The sequence below is a fragment of the Nymphaea colorata genome, chromosome 3 (genome assembly GCF_008831285.2).
Source record: "Nymphaea colorata isolate Beijing-Zhang1983 chromosome 3, ASM883128v2, whole genome shotgun sequence".
Classification (NCBI taxonomy): Eukaryota; Viridiplantae; Streptophyta; class Magnoliopsida; order Nymphaeales; family Nymphaeaceae; genus Nymphaea; species Nymphaea colorata.
Window position 1 is genome coordinate 23,833,233 of NC_045140.1, and position 27,509 is coordinate 23,860,741.

At 39.2% G+C, this 27,509-nt stretch overlaps 4 protein-coding genes across 4 annotated transcripts; 2 read left to right on the forward strand and 2 right to left on the reverse strand.

Annotated features, from left to right (window-relative positions):
- Positions 1-1,772: 1,772 nt before the first annotated feature.
- Positions 1,773-6,673, forward strand: LOC116249938 (protein OS-9 homolog). The gene is made up of 8 exons (XM_031623254.2): positions 1,773-2,025; positions 3,095-3,174; positions 3,395-3,598; positions 3,671-3,742; positions 5,441-5,556; positions 5,681-5,747; positions 5,833-5,942; positions 6,351-6,673. The coding sequence occupies exons 1-8, from the start codon at positions 1,785-1,787 to the stop codon at positions 6,499-6,501; spliced, it is 1,041 nt and encodes a 346-aa protein (XP_031479114.1). The 5' UTR covers positions 1,773-1,784; the 3' UTR covers positions 6,502-6,673.
- Positions 6,546-14,845, reverse strand: LOC116249937 (uncharacterized). The gene is made up of 11 exons (XM_031623252.2): positions 14,247-14,845; positions 10,694-10,816; positions 10,515-10,611; positions 10,359-10,394; positions 10,086-10,273; positions 9,709-9,811; positions 8,959-9,140; positions 8,801-8,878; positions 7,125-7,227; positions 6,971-7,037; positions 6,546-6,874 (listed from the first exon to the last, which is right to left on the reverse strand). The coding sequence occupies exons 1-11, from the start codon at positions 14,612-14,614 to the stop codon at positions 6,546-6,548; spliced, it is 1,674 nt and encodes a 557-aa protein (XP_031479112.1). The 5' UTR covers positions 14,615-14,845.
- Positions 14,846-17,118: 2,273 nt separating this feature from the next.
- LOC116251394 (amino acid transporter AVT6E-like) lies at positions 17,119-19,502 on the forward strand. The gene is made up of 2 exons (XM_031625645.2): positions 17,119-17,308; positions 17,455-19,502. The coding sequence occupies exon 2, from the start codon at positions 17,467-17,469 to the stop codon at positions 18,922-18,924; it is 1,458 nt and encodes a 485-aa protein (XP_031481505.1). The 5' UTR covers positions 17,119-17,308; positions 17,455-17,466; the 3' UTR covers positions 18,925-19,502.
- Positions 19,503-21,221: 1,719 nt separating this feature from the next.
- Positions 21,222-26,250, reverse strand: LOC116251039 (calcium uptake protein, mitochondrial). The gene is made up of 9 exons (XM_031625098.2): positions 25,668-26,250; positions 25,170-25,237; positions 24,624-24,847; positions 24,323-24,406; positions 23,476-23,689; positions 22,233-22,409; positions 22,040-22,159; positions 21,566-21,946; positions 21,222-21,477 (listed from the first exon to the last, which is right to left on the reverse strand). The coding sequence occupies exons 1-8, from the start codon at positions 25,999-26,001 to the stop codon at positions 21,710-21,712; spliced, it is 1,458 nt and encodes a 485-aa protein (XP_031480958.1). The 5' UTR covers positions 26,002-26,250; the 3' UTR covers positions 21,222-21,477; positions 21,566-21,709.
- Positions 26,251-27,509: the final 1,259 nt, after the last annotated feature.

Below are 27,509 nucleotides of genomic sequence, written 5' to 3' on the forward strand. Positions count from 1 at the left end.
GCATAGTGAAAGAATCTGACTAGTAATCGAATCGAAACTTCTTTATTAGATCCAACAAAACGGATTTGGGATTAAATCAATATTCGGGTAATACCCAGTTCATTTGCATTCACATGCCTAAGTGTTAGTGCCAATAGTAATAGTAATAGACAAATGGGAAAATATGCAATTACAATCTCGTCCTATACTAGATTTTGATGGAAATCATCTAAACCGTTGATTTCAAATCAATAATGAAAATTAATTTGCCAATAAACTAAAAATTGATTTCTCAATAGTTCAAAATGATGCCCTCGGATGGTTGATTTCGGATCCTTGGATCTACGGTCCGAGGTTTTTAAAATCCGACCTGTTTCATATGATGTTTGCTTTCATTTTTCCTTTCATCGGGTCTCTCTCCGACCGACAGGGCAGCGGCGGTCGAGGGCATCCGACGTCCGGGCGACCGACGGAGCTCCCCCCCCCCCCAAGTCTTTCTTCTTTCTCCCTCCGTGAGCCGGAAAACCACTGCCGAGGGTTTGCAACCAAGGGTTTCATTTCGGAAAGGAAACCTTCGGTAGGGTTTCGAAAGGTTTTGGAAAAAATTTGAAACCCTCGAACATTGCCGAGGGTTTCGGTTTTGGAAAAAATCTGAAACCCTCGAACATTGCCGAGGGTTTCGGTTTTGAAAAGAAACCCTCGGCAGTGGACGAGGGTTACCGTCCAAGGATTTCGTTTCGAAAACCCTCGACAAGGTTTTGATTCTGAAACCCTCGGCAACAGTTTTGAAAATTTTGAAACCCTTGGCCATTGCCGAGAGTTTGTTCTTTTTGTTTTTCCGTCCCCGCAAGATCACAGAAGAGAGAGAGAGAGAGAGAGAGAGAGAGAGAGAACAGACGGCAGCGGGAAGTGGGTGGAGGTTATGGTGTGCTCTTCCCGCCATGAGGCTCCCGCAGAGATGAGTTCATGAGATTCCGCGGGTGAGGTCGGATCACCCCCACTCCGACCTGGATTTCAGGCCTTTCGTGGATCTTAAATCCACGGATCTTAAAATCGGTTATCGTTAAAGCCGTGGATTCCCAGGTAGAGCTGAAGTTGGATCTGAAATCCACAGCTATCAAACCCGCCCATAAAGAAAAAAAAAGAAGAAACAAATGAGTTTCTTTGAATGGAATCTTTTCATTTTTAAGGAGTATTATGAATGCTAAAAAAATAACTTGATTTTTATATTTACAACTCAATCTCCACTCTTTTGATCTATATACTTCAAACAAAAAGCTCTAATAACTACCGTTGTTCTACAAAAAGGAGGTGATATAACTTTACTAACTACTCAACCCACTTCTTCATTGGGCTTGAATTTTTAGCCTGAACTATCCCAATCCGTTTTCTAATAGTTTTTGATAAAAAAAAAAACTGAAATTCATGACAATCAATCACTAAACAACTTATTTTAGAGTTCTTTTAAAATTCTTTACAATTTTAAACATGAAACTAAACCTTTAAAGTAGAGTTTGATTTTTCAAAAATCTTGGGATGTTGGGTTTTTATTTGGACAAAAAATTGAGGACTGTCCCATATGACGGATCGGCTCTTTGCTGATAAAGTACCGCTCGGCACAAGCTTAAAAAATGATGATTTTTTATATATTTAAATTATTTAAAAATAATAATACCAGAGATAAGCCGGTACAGACCAATATGCCCGGATGGATGTGGTCGGGGATGGACCGAATCGGATAGAAAACCGATATATTTCATAAACCGGTATTGGTCGTGACCATGAAGGTTAACGAAGGTCCCGGGATGCAACCAAGGGGCGTCGCCAAACCCCACACGGCCCGACAACAACCGGTGAACGGCTTTCTGGAGGAACAAGAGAGAAGAAGAAGAAGCAAGCGATCTATCAACCGAGGCTTTCCTGACATGAGCAGAATGAAGGGCGGGCTGCTCTTGTCTCCCGTTCTTTTGCTTCTCGTCCTTCTTCCCCCGTCGCTCAGGATCTTCCATCTCGTGGCGGCTGACCGGATTTTAGCCGCCCATACAGGTACAGATCAAGCCGTTATTCGCCGCTCGTCGTACATCAGTTTATGCAACGCTCGTAGTTTACGATTAGAATGGTACTTCGCTAAACTGCGCTCGCGCGTCGATCTTTTGTGGTTTGTCGCTTGGGAAGTAGTGTCTCTGTCTGCCTCTGGAGTGAATTTGGTATTTGACCAAGTTCATTTGGACAGATTTGTTTTCTTTTTACTCAGTTTCATTGACCAATTGTTGATATGAATGGAGGCGTGATTCTTATTTGATCACAACCTTATTTCATTGAGATGTTGTTGGAGGAACGAAGCCCCAACGTCTATCGAAATCCAGCTCAGTTATCCGAATTAACCGCAAGTTCAGTAGGCACCATTTTCTTATCGATGAGAACGCGGAGCTCCTGAAATCAAAACGAATATTCGTTCTTGTGACAAGAGTGACTTGGGTTTTAGCCCGTGGCCGTGAAATTGCATCTGGTTCACTTGAATTCCAGTAGTGCCCTTAAGAAACGGCGAACAACCCGCTGCCAGTGACATTTAGAGAAGAGTTCCTTGCTTTTTCTACAGTTCTACTCCCTTCTCTTCCCTTCCCTTTTCCTCTCCAATAATCTCATTACCATTTTTATCACAAGCGTGTCGAACTATCTTTTCCTATTATTGGTTCTCATGTCACTTTGCTCGAGTAGAATAATCAAAGGTACGTTGGCTATGCATAGGATGTACCATAAGAAAGTTCTTTGGATTGATCTCGTCTTTGATTTTCGCAAAATTCCGACTAATGCAGTCAAATTTAAGCAACTAAATGTGCAAGGTCCTGTAGTTGCTTACACCATACGTTGATAATCGAGCATTCGAGTAAAGAGTGGAGAATAAATAGCTAAGTCGTCGCTGTCTGTTAACTGTAGGATCCTAGTGGGCTTGTCCTTTTTCCTTCACAAACATGGCACTGCTGTTGAGAAGTTACTGTTGATAGGATTTTGCCAAAGCGAGACCGTAAGTGCACAATGTGTTCGGCTTGTAGGACGCTAATTTGCAAGGTTAATCACGTTCTCATGATTTTAAAGCTAGTCATCTTTTGAACAGCTGGAGATACATTTGGGCGCAGTTCTCATGAACCGAAATTCAAGATTGCATTTCATTCTTTGGAGTTTCCTTTCCAGCCGGTAAGTTAAGTTTCTCTAAAGTTAATATTCTCCATACTCCATTTTATAATTAGGACAATAGATGATACGTACCCCATTTTCTGTCCATGACAGGAGTCGACAAGTGATTATTTTTTCACTTGTTTCACGGTTTGCTTTGAAAAATTTAGGCTCTTTTGCTGTAAGATGATTAGACAGTATGGAAATTTTCATGTTTTATTTTTAAAGAAATTGTTTCCAGGATGAAAACCAGGAATCCATGGTAATGTCATATCAGAATGGGACAAAGTATAATTGTTTCTTGCCCAAAGTTGAGGAGAAGAAAGATGTACATTCTGTTTCTCAGCAAAATAGCAGCACCATGATTATGGAAGCTGACAGACGTCTCAAGTTAAAGACACCAGACGAAATACTTGATAAACTCAAAGATCAGTGCTTACTTAGAGTAAGAATGCAATTCAGAGTCTTTATCATTTGTTTTTTTTATGTGCATGCTGTTTTAACATGATGTTTGCAGCAAGAAGGTTGGTGGTCGTACGAACTATGCTACCACCAGAGCTTGAGACAAATTCATACAGAGGAGAGGAAGGTGTGTTGTTAATTCTTCCCATAGGCAATCGGATGTGGTTTGCTTTGTTGTGTAGCTTACTTTGAAGCTATGGATGTTGTGTTGGACCAGAACTTTTTCTTTTTCCTGCATGTATTGATCTGTTCCTGTGATGCATCACTGGAAGTTTTCTGCACAATTTTTTCTAAATAATACATGTTGAAGATGAAATATAGGTATCCCTTTAGAAGCGATTTTACATTAGAATCTGATGCTGGAACTCCATTTTCTGCTACACTTTTGTAGCCTGGAGGTTTGTTTTGAGGAACTTTTTGTTCTTATTTCATAGCCTATAGATATGAAACTTTAGGTTTCCTATTTGTTCATTAGCTTCTTAATCAGTTTATACCTGCCCGTGATGCTATCAAAAGTTTATCGCTTCAAACCTTTTTGCTGTTTTTCTTTATTCAGCGCATTATTCTTCGGTTAATTGAGGATATGGTTCTTTGGAGATCCAATTTTCTTAGATGTTGGATCAAGAGTAGTTTTTTATCATTGGTTTTATATTGTGTTTTTTCGTGAATAATGGATCTCGTAAGATCATATCCTTTTTGGTTTCAGTTCTTTTGCATGTCCATATATAGTCAGATATGTGGTTTCAGTGAGATAAAAGGCCGTTTGTGTTTCAGTTATTGGCATAAACATCACTGATATTTCCAAAATATTGTGATATTATCACTAGAAACAAGTTATACAGAAAAAAAAAAAGTTTCTGTTACATTTTCAAATATTACTCTATTGTAAATATATTTAAATTTTTTTGTTTCTTTTAAAATTTTAGTAATTATTTTGAATGCTTTTCAACGTTTTTTAAGAAAATTAGCAGAAAACTCATAACTTCATAAACTTTTCTATTAGTTATTTGTTTTTGTAAATTTCTGAGCTTTTCGCGAGAAAATGAACTTTTTGATTTATATTCAAGAGAAACCTTGCTGTAAGAACCTCGGTGTTTATGTTGATGATTTTAACCTTTTGAAAAAACCTCACTTATATCAGAGTTGGACATCAGGAATCAAACAACACATGGTGTCCTTGTGTAGCTGAATGGTACATTAGAGAGGCATAAGATGAGAGTGAATTTGAGAATCTCTTTGTTAATATGGCATCAGCACCATTTTGTTGCTTGGTTGCCTTTTCCGGTGCCTTGGTATCCTTGACTACCTTTTGTCAAGTTCTGATGTGCTATCATTTAGCTGTTTATTCTCTACATGAGCTGGTAGGCTACTTACTACATGCCTATTAGCTGATGATGTTGTCCACTGCCGTTATACTGCTAATTTTGAAGGGTTCTTTGTTTTCCACTGAATTTATTTTCTTCACAATCATGTTGCGGTTCCTTTCTTCCAATAATAAGCTTGTGAATTTAGTTATACTAGTTGCTGCAAATCTTTAACCTTGGTCAATGTCTTTTGTGTGGGATGGTATCTGAAATACATACTTCACATGAATTTATTTTGGTTGATCGAGGAAGGTTAATACTCTCTCTCTCTCTCTCTCTCCCTCTCACCCCCTTCCTCCTCCCACACAAACCCACAAACCCCCACAGTCCCCACCCCAGCCCCGCTCCCCAAAAAAACAAAAATAAGGTGAAAGAAAATTTGTTGTTGGAGAATTATTCTAGTGTGGATGCTGGTTTGCAAGTCCCAGGGTTGTGGCCGATGATTTGAACATGTGTTTCAGGTTGTGCAAGAATTTGTCTTGGGCAAGTACAATGAAGAGGCAACTGCTGCTTTCAACAGAAACAACTCAGATGCATCCATCTTAAAAGATCCTCGTTCAAAAGATGCTGCTCACAGGTATAACGAATGCTCATTGCGCATGAATGTGCATAATCTTCAAAAATAGTTACATAAATGAAGGAGGAGTTGGACTTTTTCCGTGGTTCCATAAAGAAAATTATGTCTGTTGTCCTCTTCCTAGGTATCACGCTCATGTATACACGAATGGAACAGAATGCGATCTCACTAATCAGCCTCGAGAGACAGAGGTAAAACGATCAGAGACTCTCTTATGGACAGCTTGCTTGATATGGCCGTTACTTGCCTTCTTCCTTACATCTGCTCCGTCTACAGGTACGATTTGTGTGCTCGGAGTCACCCGAAGTAATGATCAGTTCAATTAAAGAAACTTCAACTTGCAAGTATGCCGTGACTGTTCAAGTCCCATTGCTTTGCAAACATCCGTAAGCCCTCCCTCCACACTGATACATTTCCATTCTTCGTCGTGGGTGTGTAGCGTGGTTCGCCACCTTGTTTACAAGTTTCAAGGTTGTTGAAATAATATTCTGTTCCTGCTTAAATCTCTTCTGGTGTTCAAATGGGGAATAGCAGATTCAGCAAATCACATGTTTCCTACCACATCTCCGCCAAATCTATCGTTCAAAGTTCAAACAACTCTAATTGCGTTGCTATCTCTCATTGTTCGTTTGCTTTAAAGAACAATTCATATCTCTCATTGTTCGTTTGTCTGAACTAATTGCATCATGTGGATGCTGCTTAAAGAGTATTTACCGAAATGAGCACGTCGGCAAAGCAGAATTGAACTTATTTCGTCTTTAACATTTTGGCCATATATTGCTGTACTTTTGCAGGATGTTTCAGCAAGAGAGATCAGTATGGCACACTATCAACTGTAATGAAATGCCCCAAGACGACCGAGACACAGTCGAACATGCTGAGAACGGTACAATGGATGCATTGCTTGCCTTGGCTACAGAGATTCCTGTACACTCTGAAACTTGACAGTTATGATGTGTAATTCAAAAGTACCCTTCCAAGTTTTAGTTTCAAGCTTTTTTGCAAGAGCTGCCATCTCGTTCAATCGAATCAAGCAGTGCCATGTACTCGCTTATGGCTTCTCCTTCTTGTATGACTTCAACATCAAGTTCAGACAATGGATCTGCACTGACCCCTAGCGTAATCTCATTTTCCACCTCCGCATCTGCAACCATGTCCTGTGTCTGTCCATCAGCAGAAGGTGTGTCGCTCTCACTTCTCCTTGAAGAGCTAGCACCAGCTCTTGCAGTTGTAGGAGTTTGGGGATCGTCGCTTCTCTCATTGATGAGGATAGCCAATGCGTCATCCTTCGAGCCAGTTTGATTCAAGGCTGCAACAACTGCAACAGAAACACGTAGGCTCTCTCACGTTCTTACGCGAATGAAAAAACCACGGACCGTCGAAGATGTTTGTGCGTGTGTTCACCATTACGCACCTTGTGATCTTCGGAAGCCCATTGAAACAAGTTCTTCTACCGTCCTGTCCCTTGTCACAATAGAGAGCTGCAATTGAGCAACAAACAGATGCGTTTGTCTCAGCCTCGAGCTCCTTTCCCCAGCACAACTATTCTAGGCAAGCAAAAGCCTCACCTGGATATCGCAATGTATATCAGGATTCGTAACGTCATCTAAAGCCCGCTGAACGTCGTTCTCAGTCCTCCTAAGTGCTTCAGCTGCAATTCTTTTCTCTATCCTGTTACCACCAAGTGATTAATTGGCATCTTTTTGTTAACATGCATTTCCATAAATAACAAAAAGTGGGCATGGTAAAAAAGATGAATGCTGCCAATCCACGTCTGCGCTTGTATTTAGGTTAGAGGAAGACACCACGTATAAGATGGAAGACTTTGTGACACTGCTGACTCTACAATTGTATAATGTGCTTAGCTAGAAGCTGCGTGTGAGAGAGATAGAGAGAGAATTCAAATTGAATGAATGAAAATGATATGATAATGGATCAAGCGGTACTGAAAATCAGGTTTTGACAGCTATCAGTTATCGATTGGGAACCACATTTATTAGTTGAATGTTTCCTTGGCCTATTACTCATACCACGTCTCGCCTTGATTTAGTAGATGCAACTTTGAGATCAAGAATAATTACAGTGTACTCTCGTAAAATTTTTCTTGAGTTTAGGAGCCCACCACTCTTCCCCTAATTCCTAGAATGGGCCTCACGTTTCTGATTTTCTCGACACACGCCACTTGTTCCCTGACATCCGCCAAAAAAGAATCCACTATTGTCTTGATAGTTCATACTTAAAGCTAGGTCAAAAGGTCACTGAAAAAACAACAAAATGCCATTTATTACATTAATAAAACACGTTCCAAACTCCAGTTACCATAAGGGAAGTTCAAATTTAAGCTGCCAGATTTAAACACGAGTTTTCTCCTTGAAAGTTGTCAGCAGCCAGTGACAACATAAAGAAAATCCCAAATCTGAGGACACCCCTTTTAGTACCAAGGTGAAAAGATTGGGCCGCATGTGGAATTTTTAAAAGCACTCACTTCATTTTAGTTTGGTCGTCCGCAATCCACATCCGCGAAGTATTCAGGAGAGAAAAGGAGCTGGTTTGCACTTTTTTTAGTCTAACCTATTTCCCTTTTCTATTAATGACACAAGCTTGTCTCAAACCAAATAGATGAGATCATCAAAATTTGGCATCTGCACTACAACTCCGGTGAGATAGTAGAAAAACAAGGTTATGGTAGAAACTGAATCGTCTTGAATAAGAAAAAGTACCCTTATGATGGAAAACACATCTGAAGACCATCTAGACTTTAGAAAGACGAAGTTTGATAGTTCTTTATGCCAAAGCAAAAGTCACTTCTTTAGAAACTTAACTGATCCTTTGGAGCCAAAGGAACCATAGAAAAGTTTTGCCCGAAACTGATCTATGAGAAATAGTCCAAGTTAGTCCCCGACAGATCAAGCGCACCTGGCCAGTGGGAATCATCTTAAGGTTCTTGAGCTCAACAAAGCCAAGATCGATCCCCACTGCCCAGCTGCACCCTGTGGTTTCTCTAGTTAGTTCCCAAAAAAAAAAAGTGCTAGTGAACTCAGTTTGGATTTACATTCAAAGAAGGTTTATCATCACCAAAAGATGGTTCTACCGTTCTAACTCCAGAATGTTTCAATTTCTATTCATAGAGAACATGTGCATTATCAAAATGGTGTTCGGATGCCAACCTGTTCCTTTTTTGTCATTTTGGTGAATGAAAAAACACATTGCCGTGTTAAAGCAGCAAATTCAACAAGCTGCTTACCCAAGAGAGGTGAGGACAGCCAAACACTCCATATTGACTAGTTTCCCATTGGGAGTCAACCCATAGCTTTTCTGCTCCCTGGAAAAGTGATGACATTAGAACCATGCAGACAAGGGAGAAAGAAAAGAGAGAAAAGGACAAGCGAGTGCAAGCATTGCCTTGTTTCTTGACCCCGCTGCCTATCTGCTTCCATTCTACGGGCTTTCTTTGTCCTTTCTTCTATTAAAAAGTTGGCTGCACTTTCAATATCTTGGCTACAGATTATTAAAGCTCTTTTGGCTGCTCGCCCTTTGTAGCCCAGGTTCATGAGTTTTGTTAATCCCTCATCAGACACTTGAAACTGACAACATGCTACACATAAGAAAATACAACTGGAGAAAAAAAACTAAAGAGTAAAGACAACATATCTGTGAAACGGGAATGCAGCATAATTCCACCAGATCAACTCCACAAAAATGTGCATACTCAACAATAGAAAATCAAAAATTCAATTTTCCGACCATAAGCAAAAATAACTTTCATGAATAAAGGGGCAAGCTCCATCAAAGATAATTTTAGGGTTGCAGTACAGTTGAGAGGGTGCATTATTCAGAAAATCTAATGATCACAGATTGAAGCACATTGTTTGGTAATTTCTAGATGCATAACAGCAGTTACATTATTTCCTTGAAAGGTAATATTACTTTCTAAAATTTCTACTTACACGAACATGTTATGCTTGTCACTACGGTCTCTAAACAACACACTAAGCCATCGTATCCAAAAGAGAGCTTATATATCTGAAAACCTCCACTCTTGGTAGAAGGTACTTCACAATTCACAGACATCGTGCAGTTCTAAATTAGGTTGAACATATATTTTCAAATAAGCATCAAAGGCCAACAACAAGATACCAGAGTGAAGCACACCTGTAGATATTTTGCCTGGGCTGAGGCCAAAGCTTTACGAGATTCTTCAAAACGGCCACAATGATAAGCAACGACACCTTCCAAGAGCTCTAATTTCAAATATCTGTTCACATGTTTCAAAGAATCATTTCTTTAGAGATGAATTCCAGTTTTAACGATAAAGGAAACAGTCATTTGCAGGTAAATAAAATGCCAATGACAAATCACACAAAGGGAATCACCCATCTTGAACTTAACAATGAAGTAAAAGTCATTTAAAATTTCTATTGGTGCATTTGTATGAGTGGTTGTTACACACACACACACATGCACACATGTTCAATTTAACCAAAGTAACTGCAAATAATGAGTATATTTTTGAATGGAGAGAAACACACGTGATGCGTTGTAGATGTTGATCTTCAAGGGGAAGATTAGAATGGTCAGTATTCTTGGCATAAGAGCGATCAATTGACTTCCTGGCTTTGTCCAGTCGAACCCCCGCCACTGAGAGACATGAGATGTCCCGAAGCATAAAATAACACCACACTATGTCTATTTGAAGTATTGACACATTATCCATCATCTGAAGATGAACAAGCACGGACCACCAAGTTAGGAAAGCAAAGAGGGGTAAGATTGACAATCAGAAAATATGGCGAGGAGCTCACCTCAACAATTTTAGGATCACAAACAGAAAAAGCCTCCTGTGAAGCACACAATATTAATGAAGATGGAATTTAGTGTCAATATATTTTACGGTAACTGTTATTCTGCAGTGAACCAGTATTGATGCATTCATTTGGTTTTGGAGAAAGAAAGCTTGCCTCTCCTATTGCAAGTACATCAAGAGCTTCCTTATATTTAGCTTGCTTTATCAAATTCTTTCCATTGCTGTGAAGCATCAAACCCATCATGATGGCCCTGTTCATTAATTGGTATAAACTCTTAAGTTACAATAACAACAACTATAACCAAAGTCCTCAACATAGAAAAGTATTTATACCTCCGATCAGAATCAGTGCCCATATCCACTCTCTGACCGCTCAGACTTTCAACCTCAAAAGCAAAGTCCTCCTCAGCTAAGGATGCATTCATGTGCTTCTCAGCCAATGAGGAGGCAGCTTCCCTGCTAACCTCTTGGTGTTAAAAAGCAAAATAACTGCAAGATAACATTCCAGACAACAACAGCAGAGAAAATCCTACGAGTTTATAACATAAATAGACTACAGCATCAGGTATCACTGAAAACATCCAAATATGGATTTCTGTTGCAAATCTTAGGCTGTGTTATCTGACAGAGGGGAAGGGAGAGTTCTGAAATTTAATTATATAACAACAATTCAACTACTACTGAGAAAATCATTATAAAAAATTACATAAACAAGAAAAAGAACTGATCACTAACAATTTTTGCTTGATCAGTTCATTGGTTAGATGAACAAACACAACTTTGTCCTCCTACTCAGAAAATCATAACCAGTATGAGGCAGAGATACAAAAGGCAACAACAAAGAGATATTGTTTGTGAGATATAATTTGACAAAATAGATAATGTAGACAAAGTATATGATAGCAAATCAGCCCAAACAAAGAACACCCCAATGAGAAGCCACAATTACCATGACCAATTATACTCTATTCTCAAATCTAAGAATGAATCCATAAATACTACAATTAGATCATCATCCAGATAATACTAATTTATGAACAAAATAGAACAAAAAAAAAAAGAAAAGAACGACTACAGCAATATCATGGCAAAAACTTGCAATAAGCTAGGCAGCTATGAGGTTATCTCTTAGTGAATGCATAGTAGCAGGGGAGACTGAAGAAAAAGGAAAGTTTCAACAACTTGGTCAGAAATGCTAGAAATTGATTACTGTGCACCTATAGGAGGAAGAAAGAAACTTCCTAAACTAACTCTACACACAACTCTTCTAGATGAAGAATAAGATAAGGAGCCTTTATGGGTGTTGCCAGCAAACTCTTCTTGCATGTAAGGGAGCACAAATATTTTGTATTTGCAATATATTGGAAATGAAGGCAAAGAAAGACCGAACAGTTATGAGCTAATCTAACTAAATGCATAAATAAAAGGAGAGTAAAGAATTGGAATTTGGTGGACAAACAAAAGTGGGGTGTTGATGTTAAAGAGCAGAGTGAAAATGGAAATTGCTGTCAAACTTAGTTGTCAAGATCATGACTAGTCTAACTAGTAGGTTAAGTCGGTCATTGACTGACCTGCCCCTCAAACCAGCAACTAGTTGATCACACTAGTCAATTAACCATCTTAGTCATTGCTCAGCCAACTAATACTTGACTTGTAAATCTATGTAGTGATTCTTTATATAGATGTAGGTGTTTCTGTATTTACTTCCATACAAATATACATATTTATTTATTTATAGGTAATCTACTTGGACTGAATTGTGCCAATTAGTCCCAGTTAGTCTTTTTAGGGTTACCAATAACTTGTGTCCACCTTCTGCTTACGACAATTCAGGTCTCAAACATTTCATCACCCTTCAAAGAGAAAGAAGTAACTGAGAATAAGAGTTGGAAAAGTCAAACAAAAGAATGTCAATGGATTGCAAGTATACAGATTGGAACTTTTTAACAGTCCAGGCATTAACTGTACTCTCTCTCTCTCTGCAATTGCATGGCATTGATGACTTAGATATTCTGTGATGTACACACACCACATGTGCACGTTGAGGTCCCACTATGTCCTGAACTTCAAGCTTCAGAGATCATATCTTGACATAGGCGAAGTCGCTTGAATATCCTATGCTTGTATATATGTAGAAACTGTTGAATCCATATAGCACTATAACAGAATTACACACCTCCTTATTGACTGTAGCTCCTTGATTTTGGGACTGCCATTACAAGAAGTCAGTTTTCACTGTATGGTACCTCATAGAACTAGACCAACAAGACTTATTTAACCAGAAGGAATGGCTAGAAGGAAAGCAAGATAATTAGGAGGCGGGTGTAATAAATATGTTTATTCATTTACGATATCCTTAATGATATCGAAATGAGAAGAAAATGATTGTCATTTTGCCCTTATTCAATGACTTTAAAAAGGTGGATAGAGGTTATTCCAGTGTTTTTTGAGATAAGGCAGGAGAATGTGTCAAGATCCATTAGTGCAACCTATGTATATGGTATATACTTCAGAATTAATAAACTTCAAACCAAGGAGAAGAACATGTTTTTTCTCACAAACCATATTTCTCCAAATCCCTCGATTATAGTCCACCAGGGCCAATGACGACCCATGATGCTCAATGCATGAGCCAAAGCATGATTTTAGGGGTTCTGCGTGCTCAAGGCTATCAATCCAAGATCACCGAGGTAGACAAAAGCATCAGCGATGATCATGAAAAAGGCAATGAAGACGTTAGAGTCAAAAAATGGAATTGAAGAGGTTCCCAAATATGAAGGAACTCAAAATGACAATAAATGTAATTGAGGCATCAACGCCTCATACATTTTTGGGAGAGTCTAAAAGCCTTTATATATAATGGAACCTCACATGCACTGGGTGTGCATGCAAAAGTATACAGAAAGTAGGATTTTAAACCGAACCTCTATAAAAATATTTCTCCCTATTTTGGTTATTTCCTTTCTCTGTCACTACCAATATATGCATCAGAAAAAGAATCTTAACTTTATATATTACAACTGTTTAGATAGAACTTTCACCATTGTGTCACAAATGGATCACCAGTGATATTTGTACTGAATCCTCTGAAACAGAAGTTTTAGTTCAGCTTTCCATCTTTTGCAAGCATACATTTGGCCAAATAAACCATTTCTTTGGACGCAAACTCAATGAGCAGTGAGGTAAACTCTTGTCACCAGATAGAAGAACCGACTGAGTTACAACATAGCTAATTATTGGTAAATAATTTGACAACGAGTTTTGTAAATATATGCATAGTTTAGGTGTCAAATAGAAACACAATCACCTACGAAGTAAAGTAAAGAGTAACTAGCAGTGAATCTTCACACATTCATCAGCACCATGCTCATTTTGTTCATCTCAGTTTTTTGCCACCTCGCCAATTCTAAAAATGACGGCTAATCTCCACGGAAAGGAGAACATACTCCAATTCTATGTGACTTTGTCCTTGCACAAATGTTGACTGTAAGGTTTTCTTGCATTGGATTAATTTTTGCGAGAATAAGTTATGAAGGAGGACAACATAAAAATCGGTTGCATGGTAGGATCAACTAGCTCTGTCCACTCAGAAGTCACACCACTATTGTCACCTTGGACACACTTCTCGTACAACGAATGCTCATAGGAACGAAACGAATCCGTCGTCAGCAAATACTTCTCGACATATGAATCAACCTCGATGATCCGGAGACCAGTCTATAGAAAGAAGTCAACTCTCTAAACCCTCTGGTATCGATATCCACAAGCAAAATTACGAGAGAAAAATAGAACTACCCATAGGAGCTAACGAAGCGTCAAATTCAGTACCACCCAGAATAAAGGAGAAGAAGAAAAAGAACAATAACAAGAACAAGAAGAAAGCTGCCTGATCCTAGCGAGACGTCGTGTACGCTCCTCCTCAGCCAACTTCGCGTCCTTGAAAGCCTTCACTTCCTCCAGTTTAACCCTTGTGACCAATATCTTCGCGTTGTTCTTGATACCCAACTCGACGAGCGTCTTGCCTTCTTGCTCGTCGGTAAGAACCTTACCACCACATATCATCTTGATAGTATCCGGCCGGCAATTGGACCGCCGGGCGATCTCTTGCTTGAGAGTGGACAGTGTCCAAGCTTGCAAGTCCACATCCAACGCCCCTGCCCAAAACCCGGCAATCTTCAGCTTAGATGGCAAAGAGGTCGTCATTTCAGTACTACAAGAAGCGGCCTCGTCGCCGCCACCACCACCAGCTTCCATGGAATGCCGGAACGTGACAAAGAAAAGAGGGAAAAGAAAATGAATTGCCAACTACGATCGGGGGATTAGAAAGAGGGGGAAGAGACCCAAGAACGGAATTCACATGCACCCTCTTGGAGAGAAGGAAACGATCAGCGCGAGGGAAGAAAGGGAGGGGGGTTTCTTGGCGACCAAGTATTCCTCGTTTCTCCACCAAAGTCCGCAAGTTAGACGGCCAGGACTTATGGACTGGCAACTATAACGGCAAGATCGTCATCCTTTGGCATTTGGATGCAGTTTGCAGGATTGCCCTCAGGATGCGCCCCCCTCTCACAAAATTTTTGTGATTAATCAATAATCATAACTTGTTTGTTAAATTAATCATTAAATCAGTTAAATATTACCATTAGTAAACAAAAAATAGATTTTAAAATGAATTTAGGCTTCTTGTTTAACTTTTTAGCATTAACAAGATAAACACCTAACTTACATATTGTTTTAAAAACTATTGATACAATTATTCATGTTTTTTTATATTATTGGTACTAGATAAGAGACTCATACAAACAAATGGACCTAAAAACACATTTATAGTAAAGTTATTTTATTTTCATCACATAAACCCAGCTTATAGTTATTCATGAAGCTTTTTTTATAACAATATAAAAAATATTATATATACTAATTTGAACGTTACTGAGTTTTATCACAATCTACAAGTTGCTTTTAGCTTAAGAAAGTTGCCTGAACAAAGGCTGAAGCCCTCCATTTCCTTCTACTTCAAGGTCTAGAGTGTCTTGGAGACCTCAATTTCCTTCTACTTCAAGGTCTAGAGTGTCTTGGAGACCTCAATCAAACCTATCATATACCCATTAACCAGATGTTGCTATTGTCACTGTTTACAGTCGAGAAAAGTAACATTCACGAGAATTAAACTTACATATTATATTGTTAATGCAACTATTAGACCAAACAACTATACTTTGCCCCTTGAAGCATGTTTTAGCTTCATTCTATTTCCTGTCACAAAGTAAATAAGAACCGCAAATTTCGGCTGGACAATATTTATAAGTAGATTGCAGACCCCTTTAAATTTGTATAGACCTCGTTTCAATTGAACTAAAGTTGCAAATCCTAGTTTAGCAAAGCATGAACATTATACAAGAGAAGTCATCACTATCTATAATATACCTATGCAAACCATACTTAGTTGGTACAAATTGATATTTTTAAGCTTTTGGACGTTTGAATGAATCTTTTAATGGGCAGTGACTGGGATTTTAACTTACAGCATTCCCTCTTTTTACCTTGTACAACTTACGTGGAGGTATTGACATTTCATTTTTTCCATCAGGAAATCATAGGAGTTAGGCAAAGCGAACGGACATCTCTGTCACACCATATGTGTAGTCCAAACTGCCAAGCAACACGCACAAGTGATGAGGAGATCTCAATTCCACTCTGTCAGCATACCATTTTCCATTTTACTTTTCATTTATTTGGAATTATGTATTGAAATCTGCGTCTCAACAAGAGGTCACCATATTATGGGGATAGCAACAGGCTACTGACTTTCAAGTTCTTCTAGTCTTAAAGCACCTAACAAGGTTGGTGGCCGAACATGGTTTTGAACGTCATGTATTCAACTTACACCTTCGAGGGGTTTAATACAATTAACTCTCATGGTATCAATTCTCTGTGTATTGTAAAAGGAAGGTACTAATATGCAATTTAAAACATAGCGGGACACCACTTTGATGCTCCGAAAGGAAAAGGCAAGGCTTCGGTCTTTACTTAGGTGGTGGGATTTCCTCTGGTCACCTGAACTTACACTGACAAAGCAAAGGAGGAAGATAGCCACTCAACAGCTAGCAGCTAAGAGCCGTGTTGACATGGGTAAGCTTCAGCTTGCTTGGAATTGAAGTGAAATCCAACTCCAAGGGGTGTTGTCCATCAGAAAAATGAAACTAAGAGTGATCAAGAAGCTCCAATAATCAGGTCTTACGAAGACGACATATTGAAAAAGTTGGTGCACAAGAGTGGTAGTTGAAACATGATTCGAAGTTTTAACCTGATTGGGAGGAACTCTTGTTGGCACCCTTTTTTGCTCGTGGCTTATACAAAACAAAAGTTTTATGAAAGATCTGCTGGACATTTGTTGTTGTGGCAAGAACATGCCCACGTTTGAATTTCTTTTGATTAACCGCCTCAATTACGCAAGGAACTGGCAGTCGAACAAAATGATCAAAACTTATGGAACATGTCATTCCTTTTTTTAGAATGAGCAATAGAAGAAAGCAGTTGATCGGAACCGGTTTAAGTAGACGATGCAAATAATACTGATCATCTTCTTTGAATATATAATGAAATGGAAAGCTTTCTAGATTTACTGTCACGGTACAATACAGATTGGGATCGTTTTGCTTTCTCTCTCCCCCTCCTTCCCTTTTTCTAAAAATTGTTATTAGCGTTACCCTTTTAAATATGACGCATATAACACAAGAAAACAAATGTTGCCGTGTTTCGTTTCTATTGGTGCCTGACTTCGTCCCCGAGGAGTACGGGCGGAGGATAGTTCGACGTCCTTTCCCTCTCCGCCCCCCAGAACTTTTGGTCATCTCCTCCAACCTCCTCTCTACCCGTCGGCGCCTCACATCGAGAGAGAGAGAGAGAGAGGGAGGGAGGGAGGCACAACACCAGATCTTTCTGTACCAAGTAACCGACAACCGAAATCCTGTTTCTTCTTGCTCAATCTGTGTTCTTTCTTAGTAGTTCAATTTTGTTGCATCGTTCGTAGATATCAGGGAGTGCCCCAAGTGATTTCTGGTTTATTTTTAACTTTCCTTCCTCCCGTGGTTTAGGATACGGGGAGTATGTATTCTGCTTTGCCTAGGGATGTCTCGATAGAATTGCAGTCGCCGGATCCGTCCTCAAAAGACCGATCTGTGAGCACTTGGGTTCCTGATAATCCAAGATCCGTGGACGCCTACAAATCGTTCAAGCTCCTGGAAGAAGAAGACGACGTTGGTGATGACGATTTGGATGTTATACCCCTTGTTCCATCGGATGTCGTGGAAGGATCCGGCTTGCCGGGTGCTGTTTTTAACCTGACAACGACAATAATAGGCGCCGGTATCATGGCCCTTCCGGCGACAATGCGAGTTTTGGGACTAGTTTTGGGTTTCATGGCCATAATTTTGATGGGTATTTTGTCTGAGATCAGCATAGAGCTTCTGCTGAAGTTCTCCGTGATTAAGAATGTGTCTTCCTATGGGGAAATAGTCCAAGTTGCCTGCGGGTACTCGGCGAGAGTAGTCTCCGAAATATGTATAATCGTCAATAATGCAGGCGTTCTGATCGTTTACTTGATCATCATGGGGGACGTGTTGTCGGGTTCGGCAGCACACGAGGGGATCTTCCAGCAGTTGTTGAACAGAGAGGGATGGTGGGACGATAGGAGGCTGGTTGTAGTCATGGTGTTGATTTTGGTGCTGGGTCCCCTTTCTTTTCTGCAGAGGATCGATTCCTTGAGCCTGACTTCGGCAGCTTCCGTCGCGCTGGCAGTGGTTTTCGTCGTGGTTTCTTGCATCATCGCCTTCGTCAAGCTCCTAGAAGGCAAAATTGAAGCGCCGAGATTGCTTCCTGATATTGGTTCTAAGATGGCTATCCTTGATCTGCTTGTTGTTATCCCCATCATGACTAATGCTTATGTTTGCCACTTTAATGTTCAGCCAATCTACAACGAGTTAGAAGGAAGATCTGTTGGGAAGATGAATAAGGTTGGAAGGATTACTACTTTGTTGTGTATTGCAGTATATGCTTCAACTGCAATTTCCGGTTATCTTTTATTCGGCGAGGCAACGGATTCGGATGTGCTGACTAATTTCGACAAAGATCTTGGTATTCCTTACAGTTCGATTCTCAACTACATTATTAGAATTGGGTACATCCTCCACTTGATGCTTGTGTTTCCAGTCATACATTTTTCTCTCCGGCAAACGGTAGATGCCTTGGTCTTCAAGGGCTATGCTCCTTTGGTGGAGAGCAGAAAGAGGTCCATGATCTTGACTTCTATTCTGTTGGCATTGATCTACTTGGGGTCTACAATAATACCAAATATTTGGGTTGCTTTTAAGTTTACCGGCGCGACTACAGGTCTCTCTTTGGGGTTTATTTTCCCATCTCTTATAGCATTAAGGTTAAATAAGCAGGGAGAGATGTTAACCTCTGGTGAGAAGCTGCTTTCATGGCTGATGCTTGTTTTGGCACTGGTGGGAAGCATAATAGGAGTTGTAGGAAATGTTTATAGCATCAAACAGCAAAGTAAATGATTTTGTTCTATTCACACAAAATTCTTCAGAGGGAACAGATTACTTGGTACGTCAATCCTGCATGATTTCATCGTGGACTTGGAGTATGCTTGGTAATTCGTTGACAACCTTTAGTCACTTGAAGCTGTTCAAGGGAATCCGTTAACCTTCAAGAGGGATTGCACTGAAGATGCAATTCCTCAAATAAAGCAGATCCAAACATGGTTTTCCGCATCATCCACGAGTAAGGCTTTTCCTTTGGATTTTAAGGGGACATAAATATCTTGAAGGACCTTCTCTGAAGGTTCGATGGAGTAGGGTTACTTATTATACTGCAGGTAGCCAGCAGGTTAGCTCATGCTGTGTCTTGGAACTTGCTGAACGAAAGGACAAGAAGCCGTTGGAGTCGGAGTAGGGACATTTAATCACCGGACCATCGGTGGGCAATAGTTGTTGCTCATAGCTTCTCAATCCAATTTTGCTATAGATGCAGCTGTGGCTGTCTGTGGCCTCTGATACCTATGCTTCATGCTTCAACCACATGTAAATTACCTGATTCGAGAATTTTTTCATCATTTATAATCATTTGATTACGTCTCTATCCTGGAATTCCTTTTCTTTGCCATTTTCATTTGACTGCAAGCCTTGCCTGCTGTTCTTCTCGATGTTATTGAAGGAAAGCTTCTTATGTTGCAATATAACCTTTTAGCGCTGATGTACCACACCATCTCCAGAAAAAGGGATGAAATGTAACAGTTTCTACCAAAATGCCCGAATCGCATTGTTGTTCAATTGTTTGTTCGGTATTAGAAGCAAAAAGTAGCGTTCTCATCCATCTTGAGCTTGTTTCAGTCTTTATTGTGCCAGAGATGTAATTACACAGAGATAAAAAAGCAAAAAAAAACTGCATGCTCGTGCTTATTTCTGCAATAACAAATCTTTAAGCTCAAAACTTGTAGGTTCTTCAAAGAACAGGTTCTTGGAGTCATGAACTGCCAACATGAGTATGCATGGGGATAAAGTAATAAAGGGAGGGATTGAGCAATCCCTCCTTTGTTTGGTTGGCTAATTAGAAAGGAGGGAAAGGAAGGGAAAGAGACAAAGTATGTTTGGCTGCGAGGGGAGGAAAAGGAAAGAATAGATTAGTGTAAATTCAATCCCTCCCAAATCGGACGAATTGAGAGGGAAAGGAAAGAAAAGGAAGATGAAAAGTTTTTTTTGCCCATAATACCCATGAGAACCCACGTCTAAAGGAAAAACGAAAAAAGATTTTAGTCTTTTCTTTCCTTTCATTTCCTTTCTATCCAAACAAGTTTTTTAATCACCTCTTTCCTTTCCTTTCCATTCCATTCTTTTCCCTTCCTTTCCTCTTCCCTTCCCTTTCCTTTCCGTCCCTTCCTTTCCCTCCAAACAGGGCGTAACTCTGCAAGGAAGGATGTTCATGTAAGCAGAGTACCAGGTCTTCTTGATTCCCGTCTAACGATGCTGCGAACTGCGATTTAACGTACTTTTGTTTTTCAGCTGTCCATTTATTAGTTCGTAGAGAATGAAATTCTTAAGGAAAAAGAGGAAACGGGGTCCGCCTGAGTGCAAGCAACCGGTCATGACAGTCGGATGCCATTCACGGCATGGACGAGTGACATCTCCCGTAATCCTGATAACTGAATGCCATATATATGGTCATTTTTTCTTTTTCGTTTTAAAATGTTCGAATTTATTAGCTATATGAAATTAATCTCTCTCTAGACCGTCTCTCTCCGGTAATCGAGATAAACTCATGCATTATTCGTCCAGAGATTGCTTATGTTCTCGTGAAGAACTGTCATTATATGTCAATCTTCTTAATTAGGAAGACGAGTTCAACTTCTGACACGAAAAGCCAGAATCGTGTATAAATCTTTGTAATTGAAAGGTTATCAAGTTTTAGATTTAAACACAGCCAACAGAAATCTGGAAATGAAATTGCATAACCTGTCGCTTTCCGGGGAACGTAGAAAATTACAGTGAGAAAATTCTCGTCAGGTGGAACTATTGCTAATACATCTGCGAAAACACACTCGTTCTTCGAGACGTTCTTACTAGTTGTTACTGGTGTCTATCTGAAAATGGTTCTAAAAAGTGACAAAAACCACATCGAATTTAAAACAACTTAAATTCAAGACATTCAAACCAGCTTTGGTAAAACATATCACAGGAAAGATCACGATCAACAAAAATATCAAATTAGCTTGGTACTTAAAACGGGGCTTTCGTTTCGCTTTCATTGCTTCTAATTTCTACAAACCATTGGTGTTTATCACAGTGCAAGACATATGCAGTTACACAATAATTTAGACAGTCAGCAGTCCCCAAATACTTAATAATACACTAAACTTGTTTTAAAAACGAAATCGTAACAAACCATATGAATTCCACATTTTCTACCAAAACGTGGTCTCCAAACTGGAAGGAGGTCAGCTATATACATGAACATCGACATGCATATACATGGGTGTACAAAGCTCCTTTCTGTACAAAAATCTCCAGCGATTTTTCTCATCTGGAGGACCAAATCATTATTTCCTATTGAAAAATCTGCAAAACGTTAATCAACATCAGGCACCGACAGAAGCAGAAGATAAACGTAGTAGGAGGTAACTAATGTAAGCAACCTTATCAATACCTGCTATATCAGCTGTACAAAGTCTGACCTGCATGATCGTGCATGTCTGTGTAGTCTAATCACTAAGTCTAGGTTAAACTCATCCTATGTCACAGCAGCAGGACCTTTCTTGGCTTCAGAGCATATACCCTCTTGCAGTGATGCTCAACAAGAAGCTGCATCAGACCCCATAAGAATACGTGGAAAGGGGCACGCCTTTGCACAGTTTAGCCAGCATAAAAGCATGCCAACAAACCCTGTTCCGGTAGGATTTGCAACATCCTGCTCTCGTCTTTGCAAGACAGCCAAAAATTCCTCGGAGCTCAAATTCCCATCTTTGTTTGTGTCGAAAATATAAAATATCACATCGACCAGATCATCTGTTATGGTGACACCACAAACCTACAGGAGAGAAACCATTTAAACATCACACATCGAAGAAAAAGCAACTTCAGAAGCCAGATGACCTAGAGATGTATATGGAAAATATAGTACCTGGGATGCAGCTCTTTGGAAATCCTTCTTTGTTAATAGACCATTTACTTTCCCATAACTAAATATGGCAAGTGCAAGTGGCTGTATCCGCCTGCGCAGTTCTGCAAAGGCCTTGAATTCCTGCACGTTGTGAAAATGTAAGCACAATGTGGAAAAAGCCCAGCAATGGGCAAAAATTTGATAAAATTCTGACCTCCAGCGTTATCCAGATATCTCTGATATGGGGATCATTGTCAATTTGTTCTACCAGATCCAAGAACCTGTTTATGTGATTCATGTCGGCAGCAGCAACCATAGAAAGAGCAAAATCTTTAGCTGATATTTTCCCTCTTAACTTGTAATCATAATGAGAAAATTCCAAACCAATAATCTGCACGAAATTGGGGGCAATTTTTTGTTAGTACAAGATCAACGTTTTGCTCGTACCACCACAAATCACATATGAAATGATAAATAGAACCTCTTTTCTTCCCCACATGCCTGACGTGGATTCTTTTAAAGTTCCAGAAGAAAAAAAATTTAGAAAGCAACCTCCAAAAGTAAATGTCCTTTTGATCAATAACCAAAATCTAGCAGGATCACTGTCTGTACATTATTTAATTTGATGCAAGATGGATAGTTTTAGGGTTTTAGCTACCAGTCATTCTATACAAGCTAGACTATGTACTAATTTGATTCAATCGACACCAAGCTGCAACATTGCATGAGGATGATAACTATATCAGTTTCTGATAAAATAAACAAGATCAATGAATCTCATTTAAGCAATGTCCTTAATGTTGTCGGATGTGCGACAAACTCGACACTTCAAATATGAAACAACTCGGAATAGCTGCGTAGATAATCTACATTTACATATGCATGCAGAAAAGCATAAAGAAGCACAAGTAGAACTATAAATTAACATGCAAGAACAACTAAAGTGCATCTTTGAAGGGAAAAGAAAATCAATTATTTAAAAGAGAAAGGACAAAACAAAAGCGATGAATCAATAAAATGAGAATCCATTAGTGGCTTGCTTATGAAGTTAGCAACCAGCTTTATAAGTATAACAGCTAAAATATAAATGTAAGATTTTGGGGTAGAGAGAGAGATAGAGAGTTAGATAGTTGTTATTATATATTTTTAGAAAATAAAGAAAAAAAATTAAGATAGGCCAAATTTATCACGAACATAACTATTCTCTCTTAATCAAAATTTTATTTTCTGAAAAATTAGGATAGGATCCTTTAAGACTAATACTTGTCTCAAGCAGCTTCTTCATGCTTTGGTACAACAGATTATATACAAGGTCATGCACAAGCACGAAATATAATGAAAGATATAGTGATGGATTCGAAGCAACATAATGAAGCATCATCAGAAGTACAGGACAGCAATATTCAACCAAGATAAAGGTTGAATCTAAACCTAACTTACAAAAAGAAAGTGCATACCTCATCATGCAAGTCTCTCAAGAACCCAACAAACTTTTCATGTTGGAGGCTAGAGTTGCCATCTTTCCCAAAGAAATACTCCACCAAGCCACCATTCTCTACAGAATCCCCAATTTTCAACCCAATGCGCTTGCCATCCCTATGTTTTATCCCTTGTCTGTTATACGATCTCATCAAAGACATAACCTTCTTAAACTCCTCTCTTTCAATCTTTCTGCATGCAAGAAATGCAATCACGCACAAGTTACAAAGGGCTGAAACAAAGATTTTGGTATAAAGCCAATAAGCTTAAATGTGGAATACTCATCTGGACCAAACAAAAACACTATCGAATAAAAAAGCATGTTTGAATGAGTCGTAATATCCACCTCTGTTGCTAGGTCAGTCAGATGATCTTGTCAAATCTTGCATAGGCATCTAATACTTTTCTATATTTTGTCTTTTTGGAGGAAAATGGGCCATAAAAGAAGGAAAAAAAAAGAGAAAGGCTGCTGCAAGAAGAAAAGATTGATGAAGGATGATGCCATCAGCAAAGTTGTTCTCTTTTGGTATTTAGCTACTTTATTTGTCCAAGATTCAACAGAAACTAGGTTCTGCATAATTGGAAGCCAGAAATATATGTGCACACACACACACACCGTATGTCCCTTCAAACTAAGAAAACTATTTATCTTCTTACCATGAAGTGCAAGTGAATCATACTGTCCAAAATAGGTTGAACAAGAAATCAACAGGTCAAATGGCAATAAAATAGACAAAAAGAAAATTCATATGCATACTAGAAAGAAAATGGTCAAATGGCAATAAAATAGACAAAGAAGAAAATCATGACAATCATGGTGCTTACCCGTTATTGTCCAGGTCAAACATTTTAAATGCTGCAGAAAAGCTTGACTCTGGAATACTCAGGAGGGTCACAAAGAAAATGTACCTGTTAAAAGGAAAAAGAGATTACACAAATACAAATATGCTTTGCATCTGCCGGACAGAATCCTTGTTTAAGCACTCACGATGATCGAACATACAAACTTTTTATTTGCATTAGTACTGCTTCCATTGAAGAGTTGATTGAAGCCTCGCATAAACCATTCTGCAATTGAATTGAAATTCTAATTACATCCAGAACAGACAACAGATTGGAAACTTACTCGGCAAACGAAATAAGGCCATCATTATTGGTATCAAAAAGCATAAAAAATGTTGAAGCAGCACAATGTAACTCTCCAGGTGGCCTTTCCCCTCTTAGAAACCCTTCTCGAACAATGTTTGATTCTGATGGAGGAAACACAGGGACTATTGCACGCATTAAATCTGCTGGCGTCATGAATAACTCTCCTTTTGAATTTCGGTACGAGGCAAAATACTCAAAAACCTGAAATTTGTAATTGTTACGAAGCATCAGCTAATACCAATGACACATTTATACAAGAGATGGAAATGAAACTTAGATCTGTATATTGTGTGAAAGCATAGATAAAAAATGTTCTTAGAAAAAAGAAAAAGAAAAACTGAGACAAAGATCCGTTAACGGAGAATAGAGAGGAAAAGCTTGAACGATGAACAGATGCAACCTTGTGGGAAACCCAACCAATTATCAGTTGTAAATTTTAAGAAAATAACATAAAATCCCACTGTTAGCACCACAAGTCCAGTTTCCTAATTAGGAAAGAAGAAAGGAAGGTAATTTAGAACACCTTTTCAGGAGAACTTCGCAACCTTATTCGCTTCTCATAGTTAAAGAAGACTCTCCTCCTGTACGCTTCTGCAACCATACAACAGAGTAACAGCATTTAAGACTGGCAATTGCTATTTGAACAGAAGCATTTGAAGCAAGTATAACGCGTCAAGCAAGAAGCTGTGAAACCGCAAATGTTCTGTCAAGTTTTAAGAAACCAATTTTAGTAAGACAAGACTACAAGAACCTGTTTCCTTGTATTCAAGAAGCAGAGATCGACAAGATTCAACAATAACGATTAATGAGAAGAACAAAGGAGGCAAAAATAACGGGAAAGGAGGAGGGAAAGAACGAAAAGCGATTGACCAAAAACAAAAGGACAGTAGCACAAGCACGAAATCAATAGAGAGAAAGACAGATCTATCAAAACTGACCTGTCTGATAAAAGAAACGAAAATACGTAACAGGCAAAGAAGGAAGATAATCGAGCAGAAGGAACGAACAACGATAGACGAACCTCCAAAAATATATCTCGGTTCCTTCCTCCGAAAAATACCAGTATCTTCCTGCGCGGCCAAATCGGCACGAGCGTACGACTCGGCAGGGGAAGGCCAGAAGCAGGCGGCCGCGCTCGCGGCCAGGACGACACCGGACAACGATCGCAGGAGGGAATTGAGCCCCTGACCGTCATCAGTAGCGGACGACGATTGCTCCCCGGCAGACGAAGAGAAGTGACGAAGTGCGGCCTGGAGGTGGTGAGGACGCGCAGCGACAAGTCGTCGTTCGTTTCCCATGGCAAAATCAAACGATGATTTGCTGGAGTTGACGCAGAGTGAACGCCATCGCCACATTCTGAAACGAAATTTTCACCCAAAGCAACGAATTGGATGAGAAGGAAGTCGAATTTTCTTTTGTCGAAGACAGATCAAAATCGAAACTGTAAGAGATCAGAATCGACAGCGAGGGCGGGTGGAGATTTCAAGGGAGGTGGTTACGGCCAAGGAGGAGACTTAAGGAGGGGCTGGCGATGAAACGGAGAGCGGGAATTCCGTCGCCGGTTGTTTTGGTCCACACAAGAGATTTCGTTAGCAAGGAAAAAGGGGAATGGGAGCTGTATGGGGGCAGGAGGACATGGGGATGTTGACTCAAGGATGCGAAATGACGAAACTACCCTGATCCCGGTTTCAATTCCGTGCATCCACACCGGATAAGAATTAAATTCTTTTCATGTCTTTCCTTCCTTCTGGGGAATTTTGGCTTCTTCTTTTCTCTGTCCCCCACCTGACCGTATCGGTTCGTTTACCGATACGGATATATCGGCCTTTTTTGGCTAAAGTTTTAAGAAACTAATAATTAATGTAAAAAAACAAAAAATTAATAATTTAAACCAAAACGATTTTTTCTAATGATTCAAAAAAATTTAAAATAAAAAATCATTTTGTTAAAACTACCTTTTTCACAAATCTATTTTCAACTATCACTCAAACTAAAGTGAGAGATAAACGTTGTTTTACCTTCGAAACATTATTTAAAGCTATCAATCAAACACACTCTTAATGCACGTCCACTCAAATTTACACAAAAACAAGTAAAAAGTAATTTCTCCTAAACAAATATTTAAAAAAATTTAAAAAAAAGGGGAAAAAAGACATGGTTTTACGATGGTAAGAAAAAATCATGGGCCACTCATGCAACACTTTTGTATGAACAAAAAGTTGTCAGTAGTCCAACTTGAAGAAAGAATATAAAAAAGTTGAGATCATAGGCTTTAATTTAATGGTATGTTAGATCCTTGTGAGATCTGATTATGAAAGGCGGCAGGATCTTTCTGATGCAGCAATTACACCAAAAGGGCGGCCGTTAATGGCGGAATATATCCAAATCTGGGGGCAGCCCCTTGGTTTAGTATGATTCCCCTTTGAAAAACAAGTTTTGCTAAAAATGAGTTTTAGCAAAATTCGTTTTCTTCATTCAAACTCACCTGAAATGATATTTTGGAAGGAAAATTACTTATCCAGAATTATACAAATTAACACAGTTTGTTGCCATCCTTTAGATTGGAGATACGATAAACTATCATTCTACTTCATAATCAAGACGTGGAAAGAGTTGGTAAGGTTGCGAGAGTGAAGTGCCGGCATTTCTTGAAAATATTAAACAGCCTAAATATTTTTCTAGTGGTAGCAAGCCTTTTAAATTTCTCTGGCAGCCATTGGAGACTAGAAAAAAAGATGAAGTGTATTTGATCTCTCCCCGTTATCAAATGGCGCTTTTATTGGGCTCCATCAAGTTAGACTCAGTTTCCATTTCCAGTCTCTGTATCTCGACTCCAAGTCAGTCTACAAGGTGTGGTCTCCAT